Source organism: Astatotilapia calliptera, chromosome 23, assembly GCF_964374335.1.
Source record: "Astatotilapia calliptera chromosome 23, fAstCal68.1, whole genome shotgun sequence".
Lineage (NCBI taxonomy): Eukaryota > Metazoa > Chordata > Actinopteri > Cichliformes > Cichlidae > Astatotilapia > Astatotilapia calliptera.
Genome location: NC_137443.1, coordinates 2,440,485 through 2,456,530, shown reverse-complemented (window position 1 = coordinate 2,456,530; position 16,046 = coordinate 2,440,485). Strand labels below are relative to the sequence as shown.

General features: G+C 42.1%; 1 protein-coding gene across 3 annotated transcripts in view; it reads left to right on the top strand.

Moving 5' to 3' along the window:
* glis1b (GLIS family zinc finger 1b) overlaps positions 1-16,046 on the top strand; it is an 82,878-nt gene that overhangs the window by 63,176 nt on the left and 3,656 nt on the right. For all 3 annotated transcript variants that reach the window (XM_026158907.2, XM_026158908.2, XM_026158906.2), the window contains exons 7-8: positions 4,629-4,770; positions 8,629-8,803. In XM_026158907.2, coding sequence (XP_026014692.1) covers positions 4,629-4,770; positions 8,629-8,803 — 317 coding nt within the window. The remainder of the gene's footprint in view (positions 1-4,628; positions 4,771-8,628; positions 8,804-16,046) is intronic.

The following is a 16,046-nucleotide window of genomic DNA, read 5'->3' as shown; positions in this document are numbered from 1 at the left end:
CCCGTACCAGCAGACTGAGAGACAGCTTTTTCCTCCAGGCCATCAGACTGCTGAACACTTCATAGACACCTCACCTCCACTACTAGAACTTCAACATTATGCACTACATACTGTCCATTAATGCCACTGTTTTGCACAATATCCAACTACCAACCTCTGTATATTTAATATATTTTATTTTATTGCTTACTCTATTTAATTTGTAAAATATGTGCACACACACACACACACACGTAGAAAAACATATTTAGTATACACATCCAGTAATGCATATACTATTATATATTGTACATATATTTATTAGTCTCAGATTTAGCCATTCTTATATTTTGCTTGTTTTACGTTATTGTATTTTTGCACAACTCTGCTGCTTGTGGGGCTCGCACACAAGAATTTCACTCACATGTGCTGTACCAGTGTACCTGCACATGTGATGTGACAATAAAAGTGATTTGATTTGATTAGATTTCATTATAATCTTAAGAGTTTTACATTGTTTTAAAAAGTGTTACATGTTTAAAACGATAAATCAATATGAAGAATACGCAATAAATTCGAGCTAACTCCTTATTTTATTTATTTATTTTCTCCTTGTTATTATGTGCTGAGGTATTTGCTGTTTGGTCTGATAAATGCTCACGTGTTCATTGGTTAATGGTGCCCACTAGTTGAAATGTAGATGGGGGGGCAGGGTTTAATAAGAATATTTTCTTCTTCCTTCTCCTTTTCACTCATGGTTGCCGTGTTATATCAAGGGAAAGCCTGGTTTGTGTGTATGAAAGGATAAAACTGTTGAAACTGTTGAACCAAGTGTGAAATAAATAAAAAATGAAATTTTGCAGCTCAAGCTGATCTTTTTCTGCAGCTAGTTTCCTGCATGACCTTATTCGGGTCATTCGGGTAGAGCTGCAACTTTAACAAGATTTGTTCTTTCTTAGGTCACATTATCTGCAGATCCATCAAGTTGCTCTAACTGAGGGGTTTTGAAGCATTTAGCTGTGTAGTGGAGTATCTTTAGAATCATTTCCCCAACAATAGATCAGGTTTGACCACATTTCATCATGCTTGTGGTCAAAAGCCCATTCTTTCCCTAACTGAAAGTGGGTAAATAAGAGAGAGAAAGGGCCCATTGTTGTGTAAAGGGCTGGATAGTGGCAGGCTGGATGATGTGTTTCTTTGCTTAGTGTCGTAAAGGGAAACACATGTGTGCTTGTAGCATTGTTAATAAGCTGTAGTGCAGAATACCCCAGTGGCCAGATGTTATGGACAAATGTCAAACAAACGCTCTTACTCCACTCTTGGATTTGGCCCAAAGCAGGAAAAAAAAACTTTAAGAGTGTCGCTGTGGAGAAAGCAGAGCCCCAATTACTTGCAATGAATGCTTTGCAGGGCTGTCTTAAGAATCCCCACAAGGACACATTTACTGATTTACGGCATCTAAATGTGAAATCAAAACATGGAAAATGCCAGCTGTAAAGCTGTTAGGTTTAGCTTTTTTGGGGGAGGAGTCAAATCACTTGTGATTTGACTTTTCAGCAAAGCCAGAATCTTAAAAGATACAAGCCACAGATAAAATAATCTGTTCACTTACTGCTCTGAATGAACTCTGAGGGAATAATCTGAGAGTCGAGTAGATGGGATGATACTGCTGCTGAACAAGGTTTCCACCCACAAACTGACCACAATATCAGAACTCAGACAGATGGACAAACAGACTGAGAGGGTTGCAGTGATGTTGGAAAATAAAAGAAAATCTTGGATGACTTTGTCCTTGCCTGCAAATCGAGTACCGACACTTGACTTCAGTCGTTCAGAGGGTCCACAGCAACACTGCCAGGGTTTTATGCCTCTTGGCATCATGAAGTTATCACTCATTATTATTATTATTATTATACACTCAACTGAAAAATATGTATTAGTCAGCATAGTTATTATCTCAGCACGATTACAAAAACACAAACTTGATATACATTTAATGATGAAAGAAACTCGCATATTGGATTCAAATGTTTAAGAGTTGCACCAGCTGCTCTTTGGTTTAAACTAAGCCTGCTTATAATAGATGTTGGCCAAGTATAAACATAAAATACAAATTTTTCATTTAAAAAGTGTTGCTCTGCACAAACTGTAGAGATTAGTTTTACTATTACAAGTTTCACTGTTAAGTAGCTGAATCAACTAGCAGTGCCGTCGATTCAGCAGATTTTCAAACACAACCATCTCTACAGAGAACGCTCTAAAAAGAGAGAATGTCCACTGAACCGCAGTTCTCTGTTGATGCAAGAGGTCAAATGACAATAACTAGACTGCTTTGAGCTGATAGGAAGGCAAGAGTGACTCAAATAACCACTCATTACAACACAGTTGATGGTCGACAGCAGCAGAAGACCACATGAGGTACCGCTCCTGTCAGAGAAAAACTTCAGGTTACAAATTGTGCAGGCTCACCAAAGTTGGCCAACAAGAGATTAGAAAAACGTTGCCTAGTCTGATGAGTGTCCCTTTCTGCATTCAGATAAAACATTCAGAATTTGGCATTGCTCCTTCCTGCCTTGTACCAGCCATTCAGGCTGATGGTGTTTTAATGATGTGGGGGGGTGTTTTCTTGTCACACTTTAGTACCAAGTGACCAAAATTCAGTCACCACAGCCTGAGTATCGTTTCTGATCATTCCCATCACAGAGTGTGCCCATCTCCTGGTGGCTGCAGGATAGCACGCCATGTCACAAAGCTCAGATCATCACTGTGCTCGCTCGGTCCCCAGATCTTTGGTGAAGTGTTTTCAGTTTTCAGTTTTATTTGTCATATGCAAGTTAGCACAGGGTCAACATCGCAATGAAATGTATTTGACGAGCAGCAGACAATCACTCAGCAGAATGGTACAGTAGAAAAAAATGTAATAAAATAAAATAATAAAAAATAAATAGAAAAATAGTAAGAGCAAAATATTAATAAGGTGTAGTAAAAGAAAAAAGAGATTTTCAGTTAACTGACTAAATATATGTATATGTGTATATGTGTAGATATATAAATATATGTACACACAGATATTGCACAGGAATGAGCAGCAGTACAAACTAAACAGTACAACAGTTTTTGTTTTTTGTGGCAGTTGTTACAGTATTGCACTTTTTCTAAATATAAATATCAATACAGTGGAGTGACCAGTGCAGATTATACAGTGTGGGAGATTCACGTCATGGATGTGGAACTGACAAAATCTGCAGCTGCAAATCTGCAACATCAAAATACACCAAAAAGTCATTTTTAAAAAAAGCATCCCTTTTATTCTGCAAAGCAGGTCTGAGCCTGTGCTGTTAGCCTGTGTGGTCATTATGTTTAATAAGAATAATTAGAAGGTCAGTGGTTCTAACCTCTGCTCTTCCCCAAACCAAAGATCCTAAACCCCCCATGTGTGTGTGTGTCGGTGGGGGCTTTTGCCTTTATTGGACAGTGACAGTGGAGATGGACACAAAAGAGCGAGAGGGGGGGGGAAGACACACAGCAAAGGGCTGCGGGTTGGACTCGAACCCCGGCCGCTGCTTTCTGGCCTTACAGCATGTGGTTGCCTGCTCAACCAAAACCCCAGGTTGACCCTGAGGAAGTTATTGGTGTGTTTGTGCAATACATAAAATGTTGTATGTGCAGAAAAAGCGTTTCTCCTGTTGTGTAAAGTGTTTTGGCCCATATAATCCGAAAAGCACTATGTAAATATCAGTTTAGTTTATGAAGCTCCTGCAGCAGTGGATTCTTCACCAGGACCGTTGCCATCACTCTCCTTTAACTTGTCAGTAAATGTTGTGTTGAATAGAGGATGAGGTTAACAGTAACTGGTTGTCATTGATCCTTGTCTCTGTAACGGTGTATAAGCAGATGCCAGTAGGATCGTAGGTCGATTCCACTGTTCTCTAGTCAGTGTCTTATTTCTCGGTGGCCATATTTGCTTTATACACTGGAGTCTGAAGTCTGTTTTTGTGCCTACATCAGATAGTCAGCTATACTATCCTATTCTCTCTTTTTACATCTTGGCATTTTTAAAGTTAAACCTCCTGGTGACAGTAAAGAAGTCCTGTGTGTACCTCAGCAGCTATAATGTTTTATTACATAGAAATCCAGTAATGTATACAACAGAGTTCAGCTATTCCACCGATCCATAAGGCAGATGTCTCATTTTGTCAACTGACACAGGTTTCATTTGGTTTGAATTTTATCTTTGTGCCGTGTGATCTCGCTGAAATGTGTCTTCAGTTGCCCCCATTAAAGTTGGCAGGGAAAGAAACAGGAGCAATCTCACATTGGCTCTGAGTTCATACCAATTATGTCTAAGGCCAACGCATGACTCAAAAAAGAACATATGATCTTTCCCCCGGTTCCCCCTGACTGACAATTCTATTCTCATTTGCTGATTTACTGTTTCAGATCAACATTACAATCACATTATTGCAAAAAGATGAAGCGAACGCTCTCACACACACGAGGTCCAAGCCACGAACAGGCCAAACTGAAGTCGTCTTGTTCTTCGATTGAGTAATCTTGCAGACCAGATGGAGTTCTCTCCATTTAAATGACTCATCATCATTTCTTGTAAGCATTTGAAGTTTATTCTTATCGTTGCTTGTTTTTCTCAGCTTCGGCCCTGCCCTCACCTGGAGCAGGATGTCCTGAGCGACTGTCTGTCCATGCAGCACCTCCAGAGCTCCACCTCTACGCAGCACCTCTACAATGGCAAAGATGGCCATTCTCCTGCATTGGGCCAAGACATGTTCACAGGTACACGCCTGTCATCTGTCATTCTCAGATCTTCCTCTAATAATTGATCTCTTAATTAATCGGTTTCTTTACCAATAAAACATCTCAACTTTCCACTTATTTTTCTCATAAAACGAACAAAAATTGAAGTTCGGTAAGAAAACATGTGGCATAAATACAAAATATAATGTGTCACCAGTAGTAGCAACATCATTCATGGTTAAACAATTTCAAATATGAGTGAAATCGACTGGCCACATCTCAAAACATCGAAGCCCAGGGAGTATTTGTTCCAAAGCAGAAGAGCACGCCAGCAAGTGAGGTCCAGACCGCCAGAAATCCCAACACCTGGCAAAGCAATCACCGAGTCATTGGTGGTAATCAGCAGCCATGTCAACATTCCTGCAGATGTATTGTGGTAATTCTGCACTCTCAGGCAGTGAAAATCATACTTGGTGGTGCCTTTGGTCAAAAGATAAACAATCCACACCACATAATTGAACTTTAATTGCTCGTGCAGATTTTATATCAACATTTTAGCCGTTAGTCCATACTTGAGTTTATAAGGGAAGTGTTACAGCCTTGTGCTTTTGTTTGTTTGGTTTGGATTTCATAACCATGTCATGTTAACCTGTCTCCCTGTCATGCAAAGACTGCAAAAACCATTAGCAGCCACTAGAACTGGAAAAGTTTATTCATCACATGTGGCCTTTAAGCTTCTTTTAAACTTCCATTTTTCTAACTGATGAGTTTGACCGTCACTAAAAGTCAGCGCCACACTGAATTGGGAACAAGAGAGAGATAAATGGATTATAACCATCCTAAAGACGAGAGAGATTCCCTGCAGCTTCCTCCCTTTATGGACACATCTGTCCTTGTTTTCTGCCTCTACCACAGCCAGGCTCCCCACTGTTGTCTGTTATTGTTGCTGGATCTCGGCGCACCGTTGATGACTATGAAAGCTCAACTTCTTGGCTCTTTACCTCTGCTCCCCTCTCTTTCTGAGAGATGTTGCTTTCTGTCTTGGTTTAAATCGTTTAAAGCCCCAGAGGAGCTAAAGCAGTCAAGGACGCCGTGTTATTCGAGGTCAGAAAAGGTTAGACTTCAGGATCTCTATTTACACGACTTTCTCTTTGTTCTAGAGCCAATAGGATGCATGTAAGTAGTGGGCCAAAGTGGGCAGCCATCCCATCATTAACACTTGTGGAGCAGAAAATGAGTCATGCTTCCAGTCAGAGCTAAACTTGTTTTCCTGTTCACTGCTTATAAGTCTGTTCCTATTCACATGTCTGCAGCAAGAGTTACGAGAACCCCCCCTCTCTGTTTTATAGAGCATAATTAGAGTGTTCCCTGATTAACCAGAGGAAGGACTCATCATAGTTGAGTACAGAGGTTTATGTGCTCCTGCTGCTATCCTCTCAGTTTCTTCTCACAGAGATTTCTTCCTGAACTCAACAAGAAGCTTTTCAAATCCGCTCGACAGCGTCTTTGGTACATAATCCCACTCTAACTCTTAAAGAGCAACATCAGATCCTTTTTGTCTTCCTCCACAAGGAACTGGTGATGAAATTGAGGCAATCACAGCCATTATTTGTCGACTGTTTTGCCGGTGTGCCAGCAGATGTTGGGGCTAAAGGGGAAAACATTTAAGGTCTGTGATTGATGATTTCGGGGTAATGAATCAAGCTTGTAACCATTTCAGAGCGCTGTCAGATCAGGCCTCGGCATGCTTCCACTTGAGAACAGCTGGCCTGAAAACTGCAAAAACCAGGAGCACCCATCTTTCCTCTTCCTTTCATCTCCTCCCGTCTTCTGCTCTCGTTGCCGGTTAACTGCCCCAGACAGTCAATGTGCTTCTCGCTGTTTGGATGCTGGGAAAGAAATCAGCTGCTAAACTTAGCAGAAGATGCAAAGAGGAAAAAAAGGAAAGATCAAGTTGACTCTTGCTTAACAAGACTGTCCAGAGTGGGGCAGGCAGTTCTCGTCCCTGTGGATGATGATTTTTGATTAAATTAAACTGGTAGAAACATGACTTTGAGATACTGTCCATCTGGTGTAGATTTTGGTGGTGGTTTTTTCTTTTTAGGCCTGGCACGTCCTCCGCTTCTTCAGTTTGTTCAAGTTCTGTGAGCACACACTGAACACCATGTCAACAAATGCCAAGTTTTATAGCTGTGTGAGAATCACCTCGTTGGTGCAAAAAATACTATTTTGTGTAAGTCAGACTGTTAATTTTTTGGCCTTTTTTTAACTAAAGAAATTAGAATAAAATATGTGTTTTTGTGACAGGCTCATTTTTTAAGTTGTTTGACGTCTTCCTCTGAAAACGGTTGGGTTCAATGACTTGACTGAAAATGAGTCAAAAATCCCACGGACTAATCTCAAATCCCGTGGTGATAGAGCCTTCTCTGTGGCAGGTCCCAGACTTTGGAATAGTCTCCCCTTAAATATTAGATCTGCACAAACACTTGAGCAATTTAAATCATTACTAAAGACACATTTCTATGCCCTGGCTTTTAACACACTATGACCCAAGTATTTTGGTCTTATTTGAATTAGTTTAGTTATTGTTTTAATACTTTTATTGTCCTATTATTGTTTTTTATTGTTATTATTGTATTACAGTGTTGCTTTTTAATACCATTTTTATATTGTTAAGCACTTTGTGCAGCATCGGCTGTTTGAAATGTGCTATATAAATAAATTTGACCTTGACCTTGAAAAAGCACCAATGTCCAAAGAACGACTTTTACAGACCTTCAGAAATCCTGGAGAACTGTTGCTCAAGACATCTTTAACCCTTTATTGACCAAGATTTATGCAGGTCTGATGGATACATGTATGGTAATGTGAATGTGGCTGATTTTTTTCCTGTCTGTGTTCGAACAGTGCCTTGTGATACCGTAGTACACCAAACATAAAGTTTGTCTTCTCTTCTTTCTGAAACAAGGTGGATTTTGTCTCCAGCACAAACAGCAGTGGAGTTGGGATCATTTAAAAAGTGCTTGTAAAATGGGCCTGCCGGTGGACCCGTGTTAAATGAAGCGTTAGAAAATTACGAGAGCGCCAGTGGAACCAAAATATACAGAAATGAGGGAAGGCTCAAGACTTGTGCACAGTCGTGTGGATCTCCAAAGTCTAACTAGCCACATGTTAACAGCAGTAAGACAGTAACAGTTCCACTCGTTTGTTTTATCCTTTTAAAATGAACACCCCTGGGATTCATTTTTGGACAAAACAGCCCGTTTTTTGTTGTCAAATTGGGCTTTGGAAGCATCTTCGCTGAAGATAATAATAGTAAAAACAGTTGTGACAGTTATTATTTGCAGTTCCTAGTTTGCAAAGAAGAAAAGGAGTCCGTATTTAATAACAGTTTGCAGCTTGAAACAGTAGAAAAGGTTGGCAACATGCAACCAGTAAAAGAAGATAATAATGCCCCCACAGACCGGTGCATCAACAACATGTAACTGTAATATCATTTGGAAAAACTGAAATGATCAAAAAGTAAAAGACATATTGGAACAGTCAGCAGATTATCACATGCTCTTCTGCAGATTTCCTTATATCATATATTTGTAGCTTTAAAGGACCTACTGTTCAAAGTCACTGAACACATGTAACATTTTAGTTTATTATTGTGTAATACGAAAAAGGACAAACAAGGCGAGTCCCTGTGGCAGCACAAACAATGTACCCTAAATTACACACAGCGCAAACACAGAACTTTTTATTTTACAAAGCACACTGATTGGATGAAAGTTGTCAAAACAAAATCCTGTTGCCATGAAATGGCTTTTAATTTGCTCGAGGGAGAGATGAAGCACGGGGGCCTTGAGTTTATTTGGCACGTTTACCGAATTAGCTTTGTTTGTCTTTCAGGCCTGTACACTGGCTCCAGTACCCCCCATCACAGCGCCCCAGTGGAGCTGCTCACCCCCACCCCCAACTCTGGCTCCACCGCTGACCTGCCGACCCGACAGCACCGACTGGATCGAGACCTCGGCAGCCCTCACCACCTGTCCCCGCTGGCTGCCATGGACGGCACGAGAGACGGGTGAGTAACAAGCCCTCGATTTGTATTTAGACGCTGAGGTATGTCACTCCGAAGGTCTGGGTCGCTGGGAAACTAGAGATGTGTCATGAAGGGTGGGAAATGTAAACATGAATCTGATTAATGAATGAATAATCCTGCAAACTGTCATGGACGGCTTTGTCACAATTCTGTCATATAATTGAAGTCATATCACATCATGTTTTGAAAAGGTCAAAGGACACCGAGTGTTTGTTTTACTGCATACAAACAACGTGTACGACAAAGTTCAGTGAAAGTGCAAGCGCTGTTCTTCTCTTAAGACGTTCCCTGATATTATGATTACACTTTACTGCCTCCATTATTTTTCACCTATTTATCATCCCGAGTCCCGGCCGAACCCTCTTAGCTCATGTTAGGTTAAGCCTCATGGTCCTGCTGACAAACCCATCTTGGCTTTCTTACTGGAAACAAAATCAACTTCTCAGCTCCTTTGACGTCCCTCGTGGGAAGACGGGCAGTGCTGGTCACCACGCGGTCAATGTGACACATCACCAGCTCTGTTTCGAGCGGTCACGGTTCACACTTTGGTGAGAGTATCAAAGCCGTGTGATAGCATCGTCCTCTTGTGTTTATGTTCTGTGAGCTCTTTCACCATCGAGCGGTTCTCTTTAAAAACCTCGAGATTACATTTTATAGACCTTGATGTACTGCTGTTGTTCAGCTATGCAACAAATGCAAGCAACACAATGACGTTTAAACCAGTGATGCATCTTTCAGGTAATTGTGAAAATAAGCACATCTGGAGATACTTTTAAGAAGCAATAAAACTGAATAGGGTTTAGTAAGAATACCAGTGTTGCTACATCTTTAGTCAAGACAAATGTGCTTCCACTGAACCAATCCATGATCCCGGGAATTCATTAATTAACTGTATCTTTGCAGAGCTCCCGCTTAAAGTCGACGCAAACATTTCAAAAGACGACGCACGAAACCCGCAGCTCCTCCAGGTGCGACTGCCTTGCTCAGCAACAGCTCGAGCAGCTCTTCTCGTGCATCTCTGAGTGTGTGCATGTGTGTGATTTGCAGGATGTTTCCTATTAGTGCTGATGATTTCCCCAGAGAGCCTGCAGAGCAGAGTTACAGAACCCGGGTGTCGTCAGGAGGCACAGTGTGTGCTGTGCTAAAGCAATGTGTCTAAAAACCAGGGAGGTAGGGAAGGAAAACAGTCCTGTACAGTTTAATAACATTGAGAAAGAGTGGATGGAATCAAGCATCATAAACTGTGTTACAAAAGTGATTGTGTTACATAAACATGCTTTCTTTTAACTCCGTGCTCCCCTCTTTGGGTGTATATACAACACCCGCATATTACAGAATGATCTTTGATGGCTTCCTTACTTTAAAGAGCTGCACATACATTTGTACTTATGTGTGTGTGTGTGTGTGTGTGTCTCCGTGTGTGGGGGCGAGTTTACATATCCAGGAAATACACGTGATTGGTTATGATTGGGGTGTGAGGTACAGCAGACCGCTCGCCATCCAGCACAAACAGAGCAGCCGAGCAGAGCGGTGAAACCGCCTGGATGTAAACGTCCGAGCGGCGCTCAAGAGACGTCGGGATGGCCGGGAAGCATCTGGAAGCTGGTGTGTTGTTTCAAGCCTTGAAAGCAGAAGGAGAAGCCTGTCAAAATTACCTCGCGGTTCCTGTGGCTCTTTTCTCAGCAGCACGCACAATTAGCAGTGCGAGCACAGGCATGGAAAGTGAAAAGGACTTTGTGAGGGGATACTCGGCTGCACAGGCAGGGCGACATATTGGAAGTGAGAGTCGGACTGCGTCTGCTCCTGTCCGTACTTGATGAGGAACATGCCGGTGCAGCTTGGTGATATTGCCCCATGTGGTCCAATGACGTAGCTCCCTTTTCATGCACATCTTTGCGTCCCCAACTTAACTCGAGTAACGTGATGACAGCATTGCATTAAAACGACAGCAATTCCCAAATTTGCACATTTCAGCAGCTCGAGATGACCTAAAAGAGCTTTCACGAAGGCACATGTTGTAGAGCTCTATCTGTTGATCACACGGTATAGACGGAGGGCGGGGGCGAGGCGTCAGACCTGCAGCAATGTCTGCTTGCATTTGCCTGAAGATGGAGCGTTTGATTTACATGTTTAAAGCCTTAAGTATACAGGCTGTTGCCAAAGTCAATATCAGCACTGCATTTGTTTTTCCCCAAACGGTTTAGCAGGACATTAAACATTTTGACAAAATTATCAAACTAACCTTCCTCCGGTGTGGCAGCCTCTGACCTCACGGCTAAATGTGTTTACCCTGGCTCAAATGGGCCATTTAGACTCCTTTTACTTTGTAAATACCAGTGTCATTTTTCTGAAGCTAATATTAAGATATGCCAGTTAAAATACACCTAGCAATCACTGCGGCACAAGTGTGCGCGCAGGGCCCCTCTCACAGAAACGGTTGTTCGACCACGGCGGCCTCCGAGCACAGAGAGACGGGTGGTAAATGTTGTCATTCACTGCTTCACCCGAGTGTGGTTATATAATTGCAGAGGGGGTGGGGAGCTGCAGCCTTTACCTGCGTATTGATATTAGAGCCCCTCTGCAAATATTAGTCTGAGGCGGTTTGATACCTCGGCAGTGATTGACGCAGGCTAATTGGATTAGAGTGGCAGCACAGTCGGCACAGAGCTACATTAAGAGTTCCCGCTCTGGAAGGGGCACGTTCATGGCTTGTAACTCTATACTGTCTTTCTTCCAGCCATTATCGTTCTCCAACCAGCCAGAAAATGAGTGTCAGTCTCAAAACCCAAACAAAAGCATTTTTGAGGTAGTCGCTCATGGCAGTATGTGGTCAGTCACTCATTTTGCGGGCCTCAGTTAATAATGTGTTGCCTTCAATTAACCCGACTACACAAACAGTTAACTGGGAGAAAAGATTCAGATGATTTACAGTAAGAATTCCTCAGAGTAGGAGACTATAGTGATTAAAGGTGGATCTGCTCAGTTTGGGGCAGATATCTTTCTGGGACTAACGGAGGCTGGGGCCTTCGGGGCTGGCTTAGCTTTAGCTTAGCTTTAACCAGGATGCTGTTGTCTGTCTCTCAAACACTGTTTTAGTTTGCTAACCAGAAACAGAAGCGTTCCCACCGATCTGTGCCAAAGAAGCCCCTGTCATCCATCAGAGGGGCTTAATGGTCGGCTGCAAAAAAGTGGGGGGAGACGAGAGGGGAGGCGAAGGGTGTTTTGGGGAGTTTGCAGGGCCTGTGGAGAACAGGGTCTTATTCCCGCTCCCTAGTGGGACAGTTAGCTGCAGGTGAAGGAAGATGAACGAGGAGCAGATCAGCACTGTTCATGAATCTTCATGTTACTTTCCATCCCATCATGCCTCCATGCAGGGAGCCAAGACTTCACGGGTAGCTTATCTTTATTAAGATGAGCTGTAATGTTTCTGGACAATAGCTGCAGGCTAGCGGAGATGACGTCCATGCCCGCATACCTGAGTACAAGCAATTTTATGACTTCAGGGCGGCTTCAAACAGCCCAGGTTTGAATGTCCCTCTGATCTCCTGGTAGCATTTCAAACGGCAGAGTTTAGTCACCTACCTCATTCCTCTGAATCACAAACCATCCAGTCAAGTTAAAAAAGCCTCTGATCTGAAATGAGCAACGATTTCCCATCTCTATAAGTAAACTTTTTCCAGCACAGGTCAAAGTTTACGTTATTCATCAGTATGTGAGCATTTTTGAAATCTTCAAATTCCTTCTTTGTAAAAGAAATATCAAAGCCTCAGCTTACTATCCCCTCCTATTCTAGCTTCAGAAATAATAAGGTCAGGGGTCAAATCCCTCTGTCCTTACATTAGGACAGAGGTGGGGTGACCGGGAAAAGCAGAGGAGTGCAGGATGGTCAGTGAAGGTGAATTTCAGGGAGAGATTAATGTGGCATATGAAAGATTCCCCTCATACCTTGAGCTTGAGTGGCTAGCAAGCTAGAGCAATGCCTGAGGCAGCTGGCAGTGATTAGCTTATGATTCACTTTAGCTACACATAGAGGCAGCTTGTAAAAATATGAACAGTATAACTGTTTCCTGAGTTTGTGCTGACAGCAGCTCCTGGGGGAATGGTGCTCTCTGCAGGAACACATGGCCACGCAGCGGCGCCGTGCCAGCACATGGATTAGCCAGGCTCGCAGCGCTAGCTTCTCCAGGGCTGGAGTCACACAAGGTGTCACACAAGCACCGTCAGGTTTGTGCTGATGGGCTCCAAAGGCAAGGGCAGCAAGGAGAAGGCACCTTAAAGCCTTAAACAGTAATAATCAGCAATCCTGCCACCTCGATTTGAGCTTGTATTTCAAGGTTTCAAGGTGAGTTTTTGAGAAAGTTTTTACAATACTAAAAGTGGCTATATAGTATGTAGTCCTTTACATTACAAACATCTACCTGAGTGACGCATCAAAGGATATAAAAGCAGTTCAGTTGTTGTGTTATTAGAGTTTAATTAGTGAGCTAAGATGTAAAAAGAATCACTTTCATAAGCTCAGTATTCTTTCTGTATAAAACCTATATCTGCATTGCCATTTTCTGACAAATAAAACAAACGTGCTTTATTCTCCTCGTAAAATAAAGAGGAATCAAGGTAAGCAAAAGTAAGCATGGTTCCTTTCATGTTCACTCGCTTCAGGGTCTGTTTTTCAACCAGAATTCGTGGGAACTGTTTTTACATTTATGACACAGGTGAACAGACAGGAGCAACAACACGACCTTTCTTACAGAACCGAAGCCAAACTGTATTTTCTGGATCCAGTTTTATGATGAGCACCGTGATAAATGTAGAAGCAGCGGAGCCTGAAGCGATGTACGGCTAAATAAAATGTTAAATAATTCAGCAAGAAAGCCTTCCAAGTTTTTGCACTTTCGCTTGACATCGTTTACCGTCTCCTCTTGATCGGTGCTCTCTGCCAAATGCCCCGCACGAAGCCTCTGCCAGCTACTGAGTGCTGGGTGGGACGCCCCTCGTGCATGGAGCAGTAGGTCATATAGCAGGCTCCAGCCAGGCCAGCAATGAGCAGTCATCTCTGGGCTCAGCTGCCTCCAGCAGCTCTCTGTCATCACAGTCATATAGCGCTTAGCACAAACCATATGCCCCTGCAGCACAGCGCACATAGTAACACAGCAGCAGTTTATGTGTTGGCATTCCTGATATGCAGTAATAAGTAGCTGCTGAATATTTGGGGAGGCGACTGGGCAGCTCCATTTTTTAAAAGCAGGTCTGTTGTCCATCAGTCTGGATTTGGACCAGCTTTCTGTTTCATTAAGTTAATGTCAAGTGTACAACATTAAGTCGTTAAATCGCTCATTTTGAGTTTTGTGTAAACTTTAACATCCAGGCAAGTGTCTGAATAAATACCAGACCTGGTTCTTACTGCTTCTGGATGCATTTATTACCATGATGTGATGAAGGCATACATTAAATCCACTTTTTTCCTCCTGTTTGTTTAAGCTTGGCCTGATGTGGCCTTTACAGTAAAGGAATAATCATTCACTTTTTTGCCAGCGTTACTTTGAATATAAAACTAAAGCTGTCTGAAAACGGGGAAACCATTAGTCTGGAGGTGGAGTCTGCCTTCCAGCACCTCCAAACATCAATAATGAACAAGTCACGTATCGTTTGTTTCACCCTTGGCTTCTTTCATTTGTTTTATATTTTGGTCGGTTTTATTGATTAAAAAAGTGTTGCAGCCATTTAAATTTTGGGATGGTGGTCGATGTGTTTTCCATTTCGAGTCAACGAAAGAACGAATAAGCATGTTTTTCTGTCTGCTCTCGCTCCTCAGTTTGTCCTTAACAATAAACAACCAAACTTAACTTTAGTGGAATAAAGGTCAGTGCGGTAGCCTCAGCACACTGTTGGTTGTGTGTTTTATAGGGCTGCCACAAACGATTATTTTGATAGTCGACTACTCAGATCATCATCCATTGAACGTAAAACGTACAGCTTATTGCACCAGCAGCATCTGGTCTTATATAACTATCATTAGCTTACAGCTTTAAGTGTTTAAGGTCTGTGCTAACTAAAAATAAAGACAAGATGATAGTTTATTAAATTGTAATGAAATTTGCAGATTGTTTCAGTGAAGTTTAATAAACTCCTTGCTATCTAAAATATAACAGGACACCGGAGTAAATTCTGGAGCATCTCACACTTCTGATAATCAGCTGTCTGCTTGACGTTTATTCAGCTGTGTAAAAACTATAACTTTAATCTCATCCAAACCGATTTACTCAGGAACAAATAAAATACTAAAAAAAGCCAAACAATAACATTGTTAAGTTATCTAAGTGACTTATATATCATGTTTAACCTGAGTAGCGAAAGACGGCGGTGGGTTTGAAAACGATTTGCTGGGAGTCCGGTGTTCTCACGGCTCTAGTTAGCCTAGCCCCCGGCTAGCTATCGAGCTAGTGGGTAACAGACGTCTCCGAAAACGTCGGAGCGCTTTTGAAAATATGTGGTGTCCTGATAAACTGAGCAGATATTTGAGGTTTACACAGCTACATTCTCGCCTGAAAATATGTTAAATGTTTATTTTGTGACCCAGAAAGAATAATAAGAGTAATATTAAAACTAACTAGCTGCCGCCATTGTTGGAAGCTGAGCTGGGCTGCGCTATGAATTCTGGGACACAGCTTCTTCTTCGGGGTTTAACGGCAGCTGGCATCCTTGTACATGCAGTGCTGCCATCTTCTGTTTCAGTCCGTTATTACACTCTTAAATCCTGCTACTTATTCCTGCGTCTTTTGGGATCTTACAAAGCTTCAAACGACGCGTCGACTATTAGTCGACTATCAAAATCGTCAACGTAATCGTGACTAGTCGCCTAATCGTGGCAGCCCTAGTGTTTTATGAGGAGACTAAATCGCCATTGTGTTGGAGGCATCTGAAAGTCAGCATGCGGACGCAGAGTGTCCACGCCAGCTCATACGATGCTGAAGGTCATTAAGGGTAACTTGCAGTAATCTCCCAGCATATATTTAGCAAAGTTATATTTGTTATTTTTAGACTTTTAAGACTAGGACCACCAAACCAGCAACTTCCTTTTTACCACGTTTCTTTCATTACTTGTCATTATGCAGCATCAACATCAGGACTAAATCTGAGGGAATGGAAACAAATTCAAACTATTAGTAATGAAGTCAGACTGCAGTGTGATTTAGTTATAAGTTACTTTTCTAGACAAACTAAGCTT